The sequence below is a fragment of the Grampus griseus genome (genome assembly GCF_964374135.1).
Source record: "Grampus griseus genome assembly, chromosome: 10".
Classification (NCBI taxonomy): domain Eukaryota; kingdom Metazoa; phylum Chordata; class Mammalia; order Artiodactyla; family Delphinidae; genus Grampus; species Grampus griseus.
In genome coordinates this window covers 76,919,831-76,936,453 of record NC_139004.1, presented here as the reverse complement: position 1 = coordinate 76,936,453, position 16,623 = coordinate 76,919,831, and the positions used below count along the sequence as shown (strand labels likewise).

General features: G+C 49.8%; 1 protein-coding gene across 2 annotated transcripts in view; it reads right to left on the bottom strand.

Moving 5' to 3' along the window:
- Positions 1–16,623, bottom strand: part of PTPRG (protein tyrosine phosphatase receptor type G) — a 732,636-nt gene that overhangs the window by 76,182 nt on the left and 639,831 nt on the right. For both annotated transcript variants that reach the window (XM_082663439.1, XM_082663438.1), the window contains exon 13: positions 11,095–11,224. In XM_082663439.1, coding sequence (XP_082519565.1) covers positions 11,095–11,224 — 130 coding nt within the window. The remainder of the gene's footprint in view (positions 1–11,094; positions 11,225–16,623) is intronic.

Sequence of the window (16,623 nt, the reverse complement as noted above, 5' to 3'; positions counted from 1 at the left end):
AGTTATTACCAAATATAAAGTCTGATATTTCGTTTCCCCTTAAAACTTAAATGACCTGAGAATTGGAGACTTGGCTCTAGCATTTGAAAGATGCACTTCTGTCATACTGGAAAATGTTCATTTAATTATATTTAATCCCCAAACCACCTGGGCTATAGCATTTCACACTGAAAGGATTCCTATTCTTTCCAAACTCCACTGATAGAACAGTAAAGATTAACTCCGATATAGGAAGGTTCTCTTTTTTAGAAGTTCTAATGAATCCCATGCAGAACTCTGAATTCAAGTTATGTGATTTCAAAGAACATTTGTTAACTTCTGATTTACTTGGTGGTTTTCTACTTCTAGGAAGAGACATCCTCTAATTCTCAACTATTAGGTTTTTCTTCTCCCTTAATACAAGCTTTCATTTATTTTGTTAATTATTAGACTCCAAGTTGGGTAAAAGTGCTTGGCGCAGAAACCAAATTAGGGAGGAATCAAAACTTGGGAAAATGATTAAAAAGTGTCGGGGTGAGGAAGGGAAGGGGAGGGTGCTGTAATTCAGAACTTCTTGTCTCCCTCTATTGAGTACATTCTGCAACTACAACAACTGTCCTCAAAACCACGCACATACTCAGCGCGGCTACCAACATTAATCCGAGGAAATCACGAGTGTGTGGAGTGTTTTTGCAAATTTTCATAAGAACTTGAAATTTGCAGCTTCCTAAAATATTTAGACTTCCTCTCAACCCTTAGCCCTACTCTGAATTCTGCCAGACTCACTCGGGAATTTTGGAGCGGAGCCGGCTATCTCCGCAGTTTCTCCTCACACACAATCACAGGCGCTTCAAACTACCACCCTGTAAACTGACAACACTCCGCTGAGAAGCAAATGCCATAAAACTAACATCCTGAATAATCGAGGGGGCTACCTGAGCAACCCGACAGGACAGACCCGATCAGCCCTGGGAGAGAGGACACTTAATTCAGAGAAATCCAAAGAAAGGGGTTGGTTATGTAGCAGAGACTGAACATTATAAGGAGTTTCCCTTTTCCTGAAAAGCCAGCTTGGCTGAAAAATGTATCCATTCACTTCTCAACAGAGTGCATCCTGTCTTTTAAGTATCATAGTGTTTAAATGGCAACCTTTAGTGGTGAATCTCTCCCTGCTTTTGTCTAAGTGACTACACGTTCCCTGGTTCTAAGAGCTTCAACTGGCATCTCAGGGCCAACTAGACAGCAGGGGGCCGGTTACTATAACAACGGACGGTTCTCTGAATTCTGAAAGGCCCCCGAGTAGCCATTTGGGAAACAGTTATTGAGCAAAAGTTGCCTAGGATCGCCCACGTGACCCAGATCTCCCTGCACAGAGCTGCCCAGAGAAAGAAAAAAATAGCTGTCCATCTTCAGGAACAGCTGCGGTCTCTAGAGGCTCCCTACCCCCATGCTTCTAGCATCTCAGAGCAAGACACCACCATGTCATCAGAAACTCAACCCTCCGAGGCAAGCACGTTTCGGCATCATGAAATGTGCATTCTTCTCCCCACTGGCTCCACACGTTGTCAGGCTTTGCCGAGCTGGATTGTAACAGTTATTCCTAATGATTAAAAAAAAAAAACCTTCTTGAACTATACCTACAGGTACAGGTTCCCCAGAGAGATGAGTGACAATGGGCAGTTTACCAGTTTATAAAAGAAAGAATCATGCCCAGAATACAGGCGGCCCCGTGAGTGGTCTGTTTACAGAAAAGATAAAGGTGATCACACAAAGCCACCAAAAAGTACGACTGGGAAGCTTGGCTTTTTCTAGACTTGAATTGCATGTAAACCCATCTTTTGATTCTCATGCCCTCCCTCACAAGAGATACAGAAAAGCAGCTTGGTCTGACCCAATGCCTGTGTATGTGCCCCAAATCCCCTCAGAAAGAACCTGAGCCTGCCCACAAAAGTGGACTTTATTTTGCATAGAAGAATGCACATTTAAGTGAAGGGCAGAGACGGGCAGACTGGCGAGCAGGGGACCACAGTTGGCTCTGTGCAGCCTACTAGTGCCATGAGGGGATGTGAGAACAGTGATGTCGATCTCCCTGTTGATCACGAGAACCCAGACAGCTGGGGTTTTAAGCAAAATCTTCCTATTTTCAAAATAATTCAGATTTTAAAAAACAAGATGTCAGGACTTCCCTGGCAGTCCAGCGGTTAAGATTCCACGCTTCCACTACAGGGGGCACGGGTTCGATCCCTGGTAGGGGAACTAAGATCCTGTGTGCTGCATGGCACAGCCAAAAAAGGAAGGAAGGAAGGAAGGAAGGAAGGAAAGAAGGAAGGAAGGAAGGGAGGGAGGGAGGGAGGGAGGGAGGGAGGGAGGGAATGTTTAAAAAAACCCAAAAAAACAAGAAGTCAGCTACATAAAACAGACCCGGAGGCCGCCAGTTTTTGACCTCTATCTGGGATAACCTTTGTTTACCTGCTCATCTCCTCCATTAACCTACACGCTCCTTGAGACAGGAATTCCGTCTCCTCGCAGCATCTCCAGTGCCCAACACAAACTAGATGCTTGAGAAATGTCTTTGAATGAACACATGAAGGAAGGAATACACGAGCCAGCTGTGAAGGGTCTTAGGTCAACAAAACAAAACAAAGCCCTAGGTGTGAATACAGCTGACTCTTGAACAACATGGGGGTTAGGGTGTCGACCTTTGCACAGTCGAAAATCTGCATATAATGTAGTTGGCCCTCATATTCACATTTCCTCCACATCTGTGAGGCCATGGATTCCACCAAACACAGGTCGTATAGTACTGTAGTGCTGACTGCTGAAAAAAAATCCGAGTATAAGTCAACCCCTGAAGTTCAAAGATGCCTTGTTCAGAGGTCAACTGTACTTCCCAAACATACTAGCCTGTGATCCTGGGCAAGTCCCCGCTTCCGGACGCTGTCTTCTCCCTTGGAAGAAGGTGATGCAGTCCCCGCCACCTTGGCCACCACCCATGGCTGCTGTGAGGATTAAGTCATGTCATGTTTGCTTCATGTTAATTCACCATCATTGACTGTCGTGATTGACAATGTTTCCCCCTTGCTATCTGTCCACAGTCACGCGCATGGGAGGTATCACTGCTATTACACCATCTCCTTTGCGACTTTCCTGGGGCGGAGGGGGGGAGGGCAAACATCTAAACCAAATCCAGTCATCAGAGAGCACGCACGGAAGCGCCCGCTGCTACAGCAGATGGGCGCAGAGCGTGTGCCCGGCTCACAGCAGCTCTGAGTGTCACGGCTGCTACTGTGGAATCCAGGAGGGATGCGAGCTCCGCTGGGCACACGTGGTCTGCCATTCCTCCATCAAGAAGGGTGTTAGCGCCTGCCCACACTTGACCTGACACGCATCTGTTTGTGTACCAGAGGCTCGGTTATGCCAACTCAAAACCCACACACATTTGTGGTTTGTGTCCCTTCCTATTTACTACGCTGTCTCCCCCGAACATCCAGGGAAGAGAAAAATTGCAGTGTCAACACAATGCACTTGATTTCATGAACAGCATTCTTAATGAGGAGACACCAACAGAGGGCAAAATTTCTGAACATCTAAAGATGAGAGTAAAAGAGAGACCTTCTTCTATCTGCCTATGAAGCTAAATTGGTGTTGACTGATTTACCACGGAATATACAGACAGCTCAGTCATGGGCTGAAGAGGGATGTGAATTTCTCAGATCAGAAAGTGAAATCCTTCTAATACCAAACTGCAACAAACCTGGGTTAGATGTTACAATTCCCACTTTGAGTTTCCATTTTCTGTTCCAGAGTCTGTGTAGTTAGCTCAGCCCTATCTGAGTGTGAGAAGAAAAGCTGTTTTATACTTCTGGAAAGTTCTTTCCCAAGCTAGAATTACGGTCAATAAGATGCTCAATTTGTCATCAAGGTACGATAGCACTGATTAGCTGGAACTAAGAACAGAACAGACAGGTGATATTATTCAACATCAAAATCTATTTGGCTTCTAAAACATTTGAAAATACATATAGTTGGTCCTCAAGTTTTCTCCTTTGTGTTTTTGGCAAATCCAAAACATAGCATCTTTTCAACACACAAACATGTGCTACAAAAACAGGCTGTGGAAGGAAGTAAATGCCTCCAGACAAGCTATTCCCCGTCTAGGCAAAACAATGTAATGATTAACACAGTGGGCAATGAAGTCAGAGTGGCTAGGTTCAAATCCAGGATCCACCAAAGATTAACACTGTGACTTATGATTTTACCAAGCCTCAGTTTTCTGATCTGCAAAATGGATGTAATAATTCCAAGGATTCGAATGTCAATCCGCTTAGCACATGTGTATTATGGTGAATACTCAAGAAGAGATTCTTGGCTGTTCAGGCCTTAAGATATATGAAGCCATGTCAGGGTAAGACTTTCTTTGCTCATCAGAGAGAGAAGAGCTACCTTCAAAGCAATTTTCCTCAAGAGTACAGGAAAAAAAAGAATTAAAAATATCTTCACAATACTGACAATTCGAAGTGGACGCTCATGTCTCGCTCACAGTTGCTAAGGTATTCTATGGAACAAGTTAATAAATAAACAAGTTGCATGCCCCAGCATATGGACTGGACACCCTGTATAGAGCTCTTTTCCCAGCATCAACCTCAAATTATAAAAATCACAAAGAAACCTTCTCCAAAATTTCCTCTTCTGAGTGGCAGCAGCTGTGCTGCTCCAAGTCTTTTTCAAGAACGTCAGCACATTAATGCCATATAACAGCTTGTCTTGGTAAGACGGGGGGCTGGAGCTCTTGGAACGGCCTTTCTGACTGTAGTCATTCAAAAGGTGCGTTTTGTTACCATCTTCGGGAACAGGGCCAAAATGGCACACTTTAAAAAGTACTGAATTGATTTCTTCTCCCTCATTTCAACTGAAACGATTACAGCTCTGCACCGTCGCATGTTGGTATGGGTTACACTGTTTAAAAGGCACACACAGGGCACCACTTATAAAAGGAGGCAAGTGGTAAGTGCTTATTGATTTTTCCTTGATTTTATCTTTATTAGCTGTCCCACCGCCCTGACCCTGGTGCCAAAACGCTCTGCATGTTTCTTCCTAGCTTTACAGCACCTTCTGCATTGTTACAGATTTTACTACATCTCTTCAAGGCAGACCTTTGCAAGGAGACTCGGAGAGAGACCTTACCTGTAACATCTCAGCCAACCGTATTTCAAAATAAACTTCTCCCACAAACTCATGTTGCTGCCTGTAAAAATGCTGCTCAAATAGCTCCCAAAAGACTTCTGTATATCTTCCAGTTGACCAGAAATATACGAGGTCTCTACCTATATTTTTTAGTTTTGGCCAAATGTGATGTAATGAGACTAACAATTGGCCTCCAAAGAGGTCCCTTTCAGGAAACATACTCTTAACCCAATGATGCCAAAGGGCCTAAATATTTAAGGATACTTCTGGCTGTGCTCCACGAATATCAGTGCGCTCCCCAACTTATCGTGTGTCCTTGGGGCTGAGGGGCCATCTGTGGCCAATGGGGAGCAAACAGGAGTGGAGGATTACACTCCCGGGCCGTGCAGTTGAAAGCTAGGTGCCTTGTCGATTTTTCTATCAATTTTTTCTCCACCCCAGGTGGGAAAGGGCTGCCCAAACCCCCTCAGACTTCACACGGTGAGGACTCAGCTTCGTGTGGTTACGCCACTGGGTGGCGGGCTGGGGTGGGGTGGGGGTATCTCCTGCAGCAGCTCTAGCAGCTGATGCCAGCGCTGCCCAGGCTGAGCACCCTGCCTCAGTGTTGTTTCGGAAGGGACAGGGCCGTGGGTGGGGTCACATCTTTAGTTACTTAGGGTGAGCTCCTCTGGGATTGTCTCCAAGCCCATTAAGAGTATCACCCAAACCAATCATTAGCTTTATGGTCGCCCTTCCCTTTTTTTTTTTTTTTTTGCGCGATACGCGGGCCTCTCACTGTTGTGGCCTCTCCCGTTGCGGAGCACAGGCTCCGGACGCACAGGCTCCGCGGCATATGGGATCTCCCTGGACCGGGGCACGAACCCGCGTCCCCTGCATCGGCAGGCAGACTCTCAACCACTGCGCCACCAGGGAAGCCCCGCACTTCCCTTTTTTGGCCCAAAGTGGTTCTGCTCGGTAGGTTCACCTACATTTCTACTATCCTTAGCTCCCAACAGGCAACTTTCAGCTATTTCTAGGATAAGTACTTTGCACAACTGAGATCACGCAAAAGAAGGAATTCTAGAAGGAAATTCCGAAAGTTATTTTCAAGCCATGTGTTAAGCAGTGAACATATAATTGGGAATTGTGTGCAGTCCTACGATATGATTACATGTCCGGGACAGCATCTGTTTAGATCTGTAAACCTGATTTTCTTTATTCGAGAACAATGACTTCTCTTTAGGCACAGCAGGACCCAGAATTGAATTTGTATTTTTCTCTACAGTCAGGGATCTGATGTTCACCTTCTGCCGGGCACTGGAATGAACATTTCCTGGTGCTCAGACCTAATCCTCACGTGAACTCACTGGCACATATCTTAACTCTATTTTGCAGAGGAGGACGCTGAAGGTGATGGAGGAGTCTTGTCTAAGGTAGTGTTTCTCCCCCTTTTTTTCATAGGCACCTCCCCTAAGGGGCCTTTATAGACTTTTTTTCCCTAATCACACCCTCCCAATGAAATTTTAATATCAATGACAAACTGCATATCTGTGTATGTACTAGATACGTGTGTGTGTGTGTGTGTGTGTGTGTGTGTGTGTGTGTGTGTATATCTATGCTTGATATACAAAAAGTTTTTTCACCTTCCCCAAACCCATTTTCACCGCTTTGGGGATGATCACATTCCCGTTAGAAATATATGCTCTAAGGCGACCCACACGGTGAGGGACTGGTAATGCCTGGCCCCAAATCCAGGCTGTCTGACTCTGGCCTGTGTTCGTACTTCACTTCCCAGTGTTTGCCGCTTTTCGTCTTGCCCTCTCGCAGCTTTGGCCCTTCATACGTTTCCATCACTCTCAGGATATGACAGTGGCATCGGGGCCTTCGTGATTGGGCCCCTCCTGTCCTCATGCTTTGTTCCAGCAACACTGAACCACAGGTGCCTGCTTACGAGAGGCCGGGTTCTCTCTCTCCAGCGCCACACCTCCTTCACTGGCTGGGGACCGCTGTGCTTCAAGGCCCAGCTCATGCCTCAGCTCCCCCAGGGAGCCTTGTCTGACTCCACTCCGCCCCCCCGGCCTGCTGCAAGTCCTGCCTGCGTGCTGTCACAGCAACTTGGGCTCACTGCTGTCCGTACACTCGCTGTAGTCTTTGTTTCCCTGACTGTGTCGCCCAGGGGACCGTGAGGGCCTTGAGGGAAGGGCCATGAACCCTAAATCACCAGGCCCAGCACAGCGTGCGGCAGGAACTCCACAAGCGCTTGCCGAATGGGAGCTGCAAGGGGCTCCAATGCCCACAGAAGAGTAAAATAGCTTTATTATTCCATAGCAGAACTCTGAGCTGAACCTTCTAAACTCCTGCATGCACTCTTTAATAATCCTGCACTTGAGACAGGATTGAAAGCACCCCTCATTTTTCCAGGGCATGACACACACACGTGTGACACCAGAGTCCTAGTGAGAACCCCAGGCTGGCCGCGCTGAGCTCACACGCCTGCCTTGTTTCTTTCCAGCTATTTACACGCGCATTTGCCCTGCTATCCAAGTCTGAATTCTCTTTTCTTAGTGCAAATCCCTCCCCTCCTTGATTCCGACTTCTCAGCTTTTGGAGGGGCACTGCCCTCTTCTGTCTGCCTAGCACCTGCATCCAGTCGCCTCTCTGGGTCTTGACGGCCCTTTGGGGAACCACCCCTTGTCCACCTTCAATGCACGTGGTTTCGAGGGCAACGTCCACATTTCTGGGCTTCAGAGTTAAATGTAAGACCCAGGCCTGACAAGTCTTCATCTCTGCTGGCTGCCAGAGGGCTCTGGGGACGGGCAAATACCCCGAGTCAGTTCTAAGACATGCCACCTTGGGGTTTAACTGGCACTACTGGAGGAGAGCAATTCCCTTTCCACTGGGATGGGGGGATGTAAGTCCAACATGGGCCAGAGGCCACCACGTGGAAACAGTCAGAGGGCCTCCCCAAGAGAAAAGACCAGACAGACAGAGAAAGTGCAGATCCCAGAGACAGAGGGAGAGAGAAAGAGGCTCACAGCACATGCCGAGCCCCGTTTTCCTTGTTCTTTCGAAAAGAGCTGGGCCTGATGCTCCGGAACATCCAACGTCACGCATCAACCAGCTCTTTCTTTCCTGTGCTTAAGGCAGTTTGGAAGAGGTCTCTCTCTGTCAGCAGGAACAGAAATGGTTCTGACCAGGAGTGGATGAGAACAATGCACACTCCTGCGCCCACGGCAGGCATTTCAACAAATGCTGGTTCCCTTTCCCTTCCCTGGTCAAAGAAAGCAGCCGAGCCTAACGGTAAGGCACTGGCACAACAGGCCCACGGATCCCAAGTCCACGTGACTTAGAGCTGAACGTCCATCACGCTCCGCCTCCACAGGATTCAGTGTAGTACCAGGTACGTATCTCAGGGGTTCAAAAAGTTCATGGATTCTAGATTGAAGACATCTTGTGTTCAAAACCAGGGCCCACCACTTCCTGCAGAACCCTTCACGAGTCACGCGCCCCACCCCGAGCTTCTGCCCCTTACTTTTAATATGGGGATGGGAACATACAAACGTGTCGTAAGGATCCCAGGAGATGGGGCCTGGCGAGAGCTTGGCACAGCGGCTGGCGCTCAAAAAGGACTCTGTGAACATCAGCAAACACCCACATCGTGCAAGGGACACTAGTGGAGAAACAATTCAGAGTCCTTGGCTTTCACTTCCAACGGTTTCATGAACCCGTTGCAATTGCAGTGAAAAGAGCCCTATAGTTTTGATTCAGACTCACTGAGTTTGTCAAAAATATAAACAGTGTGAATTTCTAATGGGAAAAAACACCTTGAATGTAAGGGTCTTGAAAGCTCTCTTTATGACATTACACAGCCCCTTCCTGTAAGCAGCTTGCCCTCAACACGTCTGCTTGGCCAAATGTCCACGGTCTGCTTTGGTCAGAGTGATCCGTTCTCAGGTAGGCAGAGAGCCAAGGTGGGCCAACCAGAAACAACCCTGAGGTTTTTGCTAGAACTATTTGGAACAGGAACTTTTCCACACTGGGGTTGCTAGGGTTACCCAGCCAGGGGCAGCTGTGGGTTCTCTGTGTTCCTTTGTGGGGAGAGTCTGCAACTAAAACCACATGGCACCAAAAGGAGCCAAGAGGAGGGCAGGCAGACCTTTCGTTCCCTCTCTGTGCTCAGTTCAACCCACGTTAGGCAGCCTCCCAGTTACTAACAGGCTCCAGACAACTATTTGTTTGCAAACCACTGTCCTGGAGAAAGGACGGCATGGAGGTGAGTCTAGTGTTTCCAGGCTCACCCTGAAACACAATATAACCCATCATCTAGCTGGTCTGTAGCACTAACGCAGCTATAGTTAGACGCCTGGGGGAGCCTCGGATGAACGCTTCCTTCTTCTCTTGTTCTTTCCAACTGAAAACAGACCTAGGGACACAGGCCAATCTGTCGGCAATCTGTTGATCCCACCTTCAGAATGTATCTATATCTAATCAGTTCTACAACCTGCACTGCTGCCCTCACGGGAGACACCATCACTCCTTCTGGGACCAGTTCAGTAGTCTTCTACCTGGTCTCTCTGCTTCTGCCCCTTGCTCCTCTGCAGTGGTCTTTGCAGCACAGCCAAGTAATCCTGAAGTTAGATCACAACACTTCTCTACCAAACAGTACTTCTCTTAGGGTCAAAGGCAATGTGTTTACAATGGCCCACAAAGCAGTCCCTGACCCAACTCCCTTCCATCCTGTTTCTTCCTGATGCCCTCTCCTGCCACTCTCTCCCATTCTCACCTGCTCCAGCTACACCTCTTGGCCATTCCTGGAACATACGAGGCGCACTCCTGCCTCAGGGCCTTTGCACATGCTGTTTCCTCTGCCTGGAACATGCCCCAGGTGGAGCCCATTTGACTCCTTCCTCCTTTAGGTCTTTGGACAAATACCACTCGCCAGGTAGGCCTTCCTTAACCACTCTGCCCGCTCACCGCTAAGCCTCAGCATCCCCCCTCTGCTTTCCAGATTTAGTTTTCTCCATTATACACTTACCGCCACCTCGTTTGCTTTATTTATTGCCTGTCTCCCCCACTAAGATGTAAGCTCCATGAGAGAAGAGTGTCTGGCACACCACAGGGGCTCAAAATTCATCAAATGAATGGAAAGAAGGGAGGGAGGGAGGGAAATATGACACGTATTCATCACTGATGAAGCTTGTTAAAGGGCAGAAGCTTCCTACATCAGTCTGACAGGTGAAGGCAGCCAGGCCAGCCGCGTGGGCCAAGCCTGCTTCACTCAGTTAAACTGGCTGAGAGAGTGTAGCTGAAAAAACACACAACTTTTAAATAGGAGCTGCTAGCAGGCTTCCCGTGGGAAGCAGTGAGAACCAGTTCAAGGATGATGCTAACATAAGGATGACTTGCCATCAGCCATCTTTATCCTGTGTCTATTAAATGCCACATAACATGATAAACGTTTTCCTATCACCGAATTTTCAGCAAAGGGCTATGAAAAAAATTTTCAGGTCAAGAGGAGCTATTATGCGGATACGACAAAGCGAAGCACGGTCTCAGGGAAACCGGAAATGCTATGAAACTTATTAACTCCGTTTGCAGGTTTAGGAACTAAAGCTCAAAGTGGAAATGGGATTTGTTGCCAGCAAGTAGCAGGCCTGGGATTTGAACCTCGATCTCCCTGATTCCCAAGCAGTCGCCTCTTTGGCACTAAATCCTAGAAACCCATCATGAGCGCCTTCATCTCAGTAGTGGCTCTATCCCACCGGCTTCTTGCAGATAGAGCGGATCTCCCAGGTGGCGACACCAGAAAACGCTCCAGCAACCTTACCTTTCTGAATGAAGAGGCCGTGGGCTTCCCCTCCCCTCGGGCCAGCCACCCCCCGCCAGGGCAGCATGCTGACAGCACAACCCGACGCCCACACCCTCTGTGTCAGGGCTGCCTGGCTGACTCACCTCCAGTAAACTAGTACAGCAATGAGGAGGATGAGGCACACGAAGGTCAAGGCTGATACCACAATCAGAGGGACGATCCACTCCATCCTCCCTGGAGAAGGGCGGCTTATCATTCCCGAGGTGTTCTTTTCTGCTGCAAAGAGAAACCACGCCAGTTAGAGGGCAGAGGCTAGCCGAGGGGGGGGGTGCCGGGGAGCCAGAGTGCGATGGGGATTTCTGCTCCAGTTTTGGGTGGTTTCTGGAGAACAAGGCTACCTGGTGACGAGGGGCAACCTGCAGCCCACACTGCTTCCCCCCGAGTCCCAAGCCACATGGGACCTGTGCTGCAGGCTGCACCCTGTAATCGCCAGTGGGATGGATTTGCAGGTAGCGTTCAAGACGTTGTTAAGAAGAGTTGCACGGAAGACAGAGACCCAGCCTCACTCCAAGAACCGTACCGTCCCTGGGCGGCCTTTGGATACACTGAACGAATGTGCTCAAGTCGGAATGTAGCACAAAACTTGCCTGTGGAAAGAGGCGGGGGAGCCTTGCAGGTTTGCCAAGGCAGGAGGGGTGGAGGCAGCGATGGGTTTTACTAAGATGACCGGCTGTGACCACAATGGGTATGTCTTTCTTTGTCTGCTTAGCATCTGTTACCCCTTCCTCTAGTAACTGCACCCATTTCTGCTGTGGGAGACCACCTCTCCCCAAAAGACAGTCCTGGTGGCACAACTGTCCAAGTGTGGGCCCCCCATAGGCTCCTGGCCAAGCGGAGGGGCAGGACTCAAGCTAAGGCAATGGTACTCTCACCCCAGAATCTCAACGAGCCACTCCAAGTCTGAGCAACCGCACATCCCAGAAGGAGCACCCAGACTCCTCTGCCTACCAGTTCCCACCACCCAGATCCCCAGAGATCCTGTTTCTCCTCAAATATGGTTCAAAGGCTTTTCCTTTGATCTCATCTCCCAGCCGTCCCCTCTCCCCATCCTTCTAAAAGCTCTCGGACCGGCCGCCACGCCTCACTGTCCTGCGAGTGCACGTTGGCTACTCAACGGCAGCCGGTGCAGGGGTTAACCGGGGAAGCTTGTGAAATGGTCCAGGATTCTCTCGGGTCAGCCAGTGCCTCTTACCCCAGCAGCTCCTCCTGTCTCTCTCAGGCCCCGAGGATCTTCACAAGTCCCCAGCAGCCTCAAGTGAGAACCTAGTCTCTTGAACTGTGGAGTCAACACCTGGAAATCTCCAGGTAGCCCGGATGAAGCTCAGATGCGGTGCGAGGCTGGGAAGAAAGAGCCCAGGTACACAGAGACGGTCACGAGAGGCACGCGGCGAGAAAGCGAAGGTTCACTATGACCGCGAGAAGCCCACGGAATCATCCCCAGCTGGCTGCAGGCTGACCCGTGCTCAGCAAGGTTTCCTCCCGCTCTGCAGAAACGAGGCCAGCTTGCAGCCAGCCGCAAGCGTCCGTCTGCTGGATGGACTAAATGCAGGGCTAATCAGGCTGCGTTTCCAAGAGAGAGGAGGTGGGCTGAGCAGGAAAGAGATAACTGTCCCTGGGAGGAGACTGCTAAGGAGGCAAGACCTGGAGTGAAGCAGAAACGGGTTACAGGGTTTTTACTGGGTTTCCTCGAATGTACTGGACCTTCATGCTCTCCTTTGTTTCATGCACAGGCAGGGCCAGATTTATGCCCAGCTCACAGGTAAAAAGACACAGAGGCAGGCAAGTGAGGCACACTCTGATTAAAAATCACAGCAGGGCAGCCGGCGGTTTATAAACTGCCTTCCTAACTGTGCCAGCCCATTTCTCGATATCCCTCGCTCCACAATTTTTCATCAGGCAGCTATCTGTCAAGCCCCGACTGTGTGTCAGGCACGGTGCTACGGGAGGCGGATGCAGCAGAACATCAGACAGGAACAACCCTGTGCCCGTGGGGCAGGAATTTACAGGGGGAGAAGCAGACACATGACCAAGCAATTAGAATAAAATGAAAGTGATGCCAGGGGAAGCACAACGGGTACAGGGGAACAGCTGTCCTAGCCCAGGAATTCTGGAGGCTTCCTGACGTTCGGGTGGGAGCTGAAGGATGAAGGGGAGTTAGCCAGGCCAAGGGCAAGGGCAGATGTGTTCTGGAGAGAGTGCACTGAAGCGGGGGGGGGGGGGGGGCGGGTAGGAGAACAAGGGGGGCCGCCAAGATGGAGTGCTAGAGGCCACCTCAGCCAGGGTCTGTAGGCTGAATTACGGGCACCGCTTTTAGGCCCCAGGGCTTGCAGTGGCAATCACTGCAGTATTGTAAGCTGAGGCAGACCAGCATCAGATGTGCAGTCTGTCCCGCGATATAATGCTTTAATTGCAAAGCTCTGGCCGCCAGCCACACTTTCCCCCATTGTTCTTGTATCTTTAGATAAAGCAGGGATTTTAATTAGGAATTTATGGGATTTTGATTATGTAGCTCTTACGTGGTATGAGTTAACTGGGTTAGAATGTGTAAACACACGTGCGGCAAAAACCACAGTTGCAAATGAGGACAATTTTGCAGGGCTCCAGCAGGGGGCAGCCCAGCCAGCTAATAATCTGGCTGGCAGTGGGGAATCCCCAAGCCCGGGTGGTCCTGTTAATGGAAAATATGGCAGGAGGGACGACATTACAGGCCACACGTCCAAGGAGCTCACTATCCGCCGTGGGAAGCCCCTGCATACCCAGGGTCTTCTTTCTTTCCTTGCCTTCTTACAGAAAAGGATTCTTGCCTGAGCTGCTACACAGTAGGCAGCTACGGGGAGGAGACCGAATGCAAACCCCAGGTCCTTCTCATCCTCAATCACTGAAAAGGACCCTTCGCCAAAATTGTCCCTCAGGTTTCCCCACTGAGCTACTTCTCTTTCTAATATTTCATGGCGCTGTGTAAGGTTTTTTGTTTTTTTTTTTTTGCGGTATGCGGGCCTCTCACTGTTGTGGCCTCTCCCGTTGTGGAGCACAGGCTCCGGACGTGCAAGCTCAGTGGCCATGGCTCAATGGGCCCAGCCGCTCCGCGGCATGTGGGATCTTCCCAGACAGGGACACGAACCCGCGTCCCCTGCATTGGCAGGCGGATTTCCAACCACTGCGCCACCAGGGAAGCCCATGTGTAAGGTTTTTTGTTGTCGTTTTTGTGAGGGGATGGAGTAATGAACACATCAGAAATCCTTCTCTGGACAGCCCCCGAAGTGGCGGTTTCTATGGAGGAGAACTCAGGCTGGCAACACCTTGCAGTGTGAGACAGAGACCTAAGGAAATGATTCTGACAGCACTTTAATCTTGGCCTGGACTAATGACCGGCAGCCGGATTTGCCCGGGTCTTTTACATAAAGGTCAGGCAAATATAGGAGTGCTCGTGGATTTCCATGCGGGCATGAGAAAGCTGAGATCATGTTAAAATACACAGTACTGCTTTGTCTTCGCAGTACCAGGAGCCCGGAATTTCATTCCATGGCCACACAGTCATGTGGAATCTGTGCCCTTCACTCTCCTGAGGAATCCCACACTGCCCTCAGGGACAGCAAAACCCTTCACGAGTGGGCCTTCCTCCCGCCCCATCATCACCTGCTGCACCCCCTGCAATGGGTTCCGGTCACACCCACCCACCCAGTGACCATGCTGGGCCATGGGCCCACCTCTCTGCCTTTGTCCCTGCTGATCTCACTGCCAGGAACACCTTTCCCACCCCGCCCTCAGAAGCTCCTCTTCATTCCTCAGTCCTGGTTCAGGTGCCACCTTCTCTGTGAAGCCTTCCCAGACCCTCGGTCTGTGCTCTGGAGGGCAGAGTAAAGATCACAGGTTCAAATCCTGGCTCTGCCACCTTCTACGTGACCTCTAACCAATAACTTAAATCAGTTTAGGCCTGGAGTTCTTCATCTATAAAATGGGATAAAAAAACCTACTTCATAGAGGTGGTGGGAAAACTTAAGATGCACGTAGAACGCTTAGACGTGTGCCCGGCATTGACCAAATGCTAAGTAAATACTCTCATTCTCGTCACGGTGGTTGTCACTGTGCACTTCTTTTACGGCACGCATCACACTCAATTACAAGTGCTCTTTTTTTTTTTTTTGCGGTATGCGGGCCTCTCACTGTTGTGGCCTCTCCCGTTGCGGAGCACAGGCTCTGGACGCACAGGCTCCGCGGCCATGGCTCACGGGCCCAGCCGCTCTGCGGCATGTGGGATCTTCCCGGACCGGGGCACGAACCCGTGTCCCCTGCATCGGCTGGTGGACTCTCAAGCACTGCGCCACCAGGGAAGCCCTACAAGTGCCCTTTTACTACTTACTGTAAGGTCCCCCAAAGCAGGGCTGATCTTCTCTGTATATAGAACAGTAATAAAGCTCTGTCTCCTACTAGCTATGCAACTCTGGGCAAGTTACTTAACCTCTCTGGGCCTCAGTTTCCTCATCTGTAAGTGGAAATAATAATATTGCTCACTACCTCGTGGGTGGCGCGAGGATTACACGAGCTAATGCAATAAAACACTTCGCATGTTGCCTGGCAACCATAGCACCTGGTTAACATTATCAACTGTGATGACGGTCATCACCATCCCCACCCACCACCCACAGCATCACTAATTATCACCATCACCACCAGCATCCTCTCCCTCTTCAACACCCTAGCACGGCGCCAGGCAGATGCTGAGTGCTCATCGGGTGTCTGCTGAATCGGAATCCCCCTGGAATAAATGAGGGCATGGGTGGCAACCACACAGAACCTCAAATGGGTTCTACGGGCATCAGCAGCAGAGGGCTGCCTGTGAGGAGACCACCAGCGAAGAGACAGTACCTCAAAGTCTGCCCTGAGACAAGACTGCACTACGCTTCTTGCCATCCTTCAGGAGAGACGCTTGTCCCACTGCCTGACTCAATCTGTGGCCCAGCAGGCCCTCAAAGGAGAAAGCAGAATCCAATAGTGAACGACCAGAAGCTACTAGGGACACCTAACATGCCGCCTGAGCTGGGTACACACTCTCTTCCTCCTTTGCTTCAGTCTCCTGACAATCTTCCCCACACCAAGGCCCCCAGAGACTAGAACATACTATCAGCTTTTCAGAGAAACCAACATCCTGCCCTTCAGAGTCAGGCAGACCTGATTACAAATTCTGGCTTAGGCCTTTCTAGCTGTGTGACTTTGGATAAGTGACTGCCTGTCTCTGAGCCTCTGGTCGCTCCTCTGTCAAAGGGAAATAGATGATAACGCTCACCTCTCAGGGGACTTCGAAGGATGAAATGAGATAATCTGTGCAAAGCAGATTGCGCCAGATGCAAAACGAAATCACAGGGCGTCTTGATCAGAAATTATGAAAGAGTTTCAAGAAACGACAGCAGAACATGAAGGCGAACACAGGGCCTTCTGAGCACAGGGCTGTGTGACTGCACGGGCTGCATCCTCAGAAAGCCAGACTGGTCACAGTGCCCGCGTCCAGAGAACGTTCGTTCTTCCTTTCAACGGAACCAAGCAACGGCGCTGACTGTGATAAAATTAGATGCTCCCAACTGTTAGGAGCAGCTCACTTTTATTCAGAGCTTCAC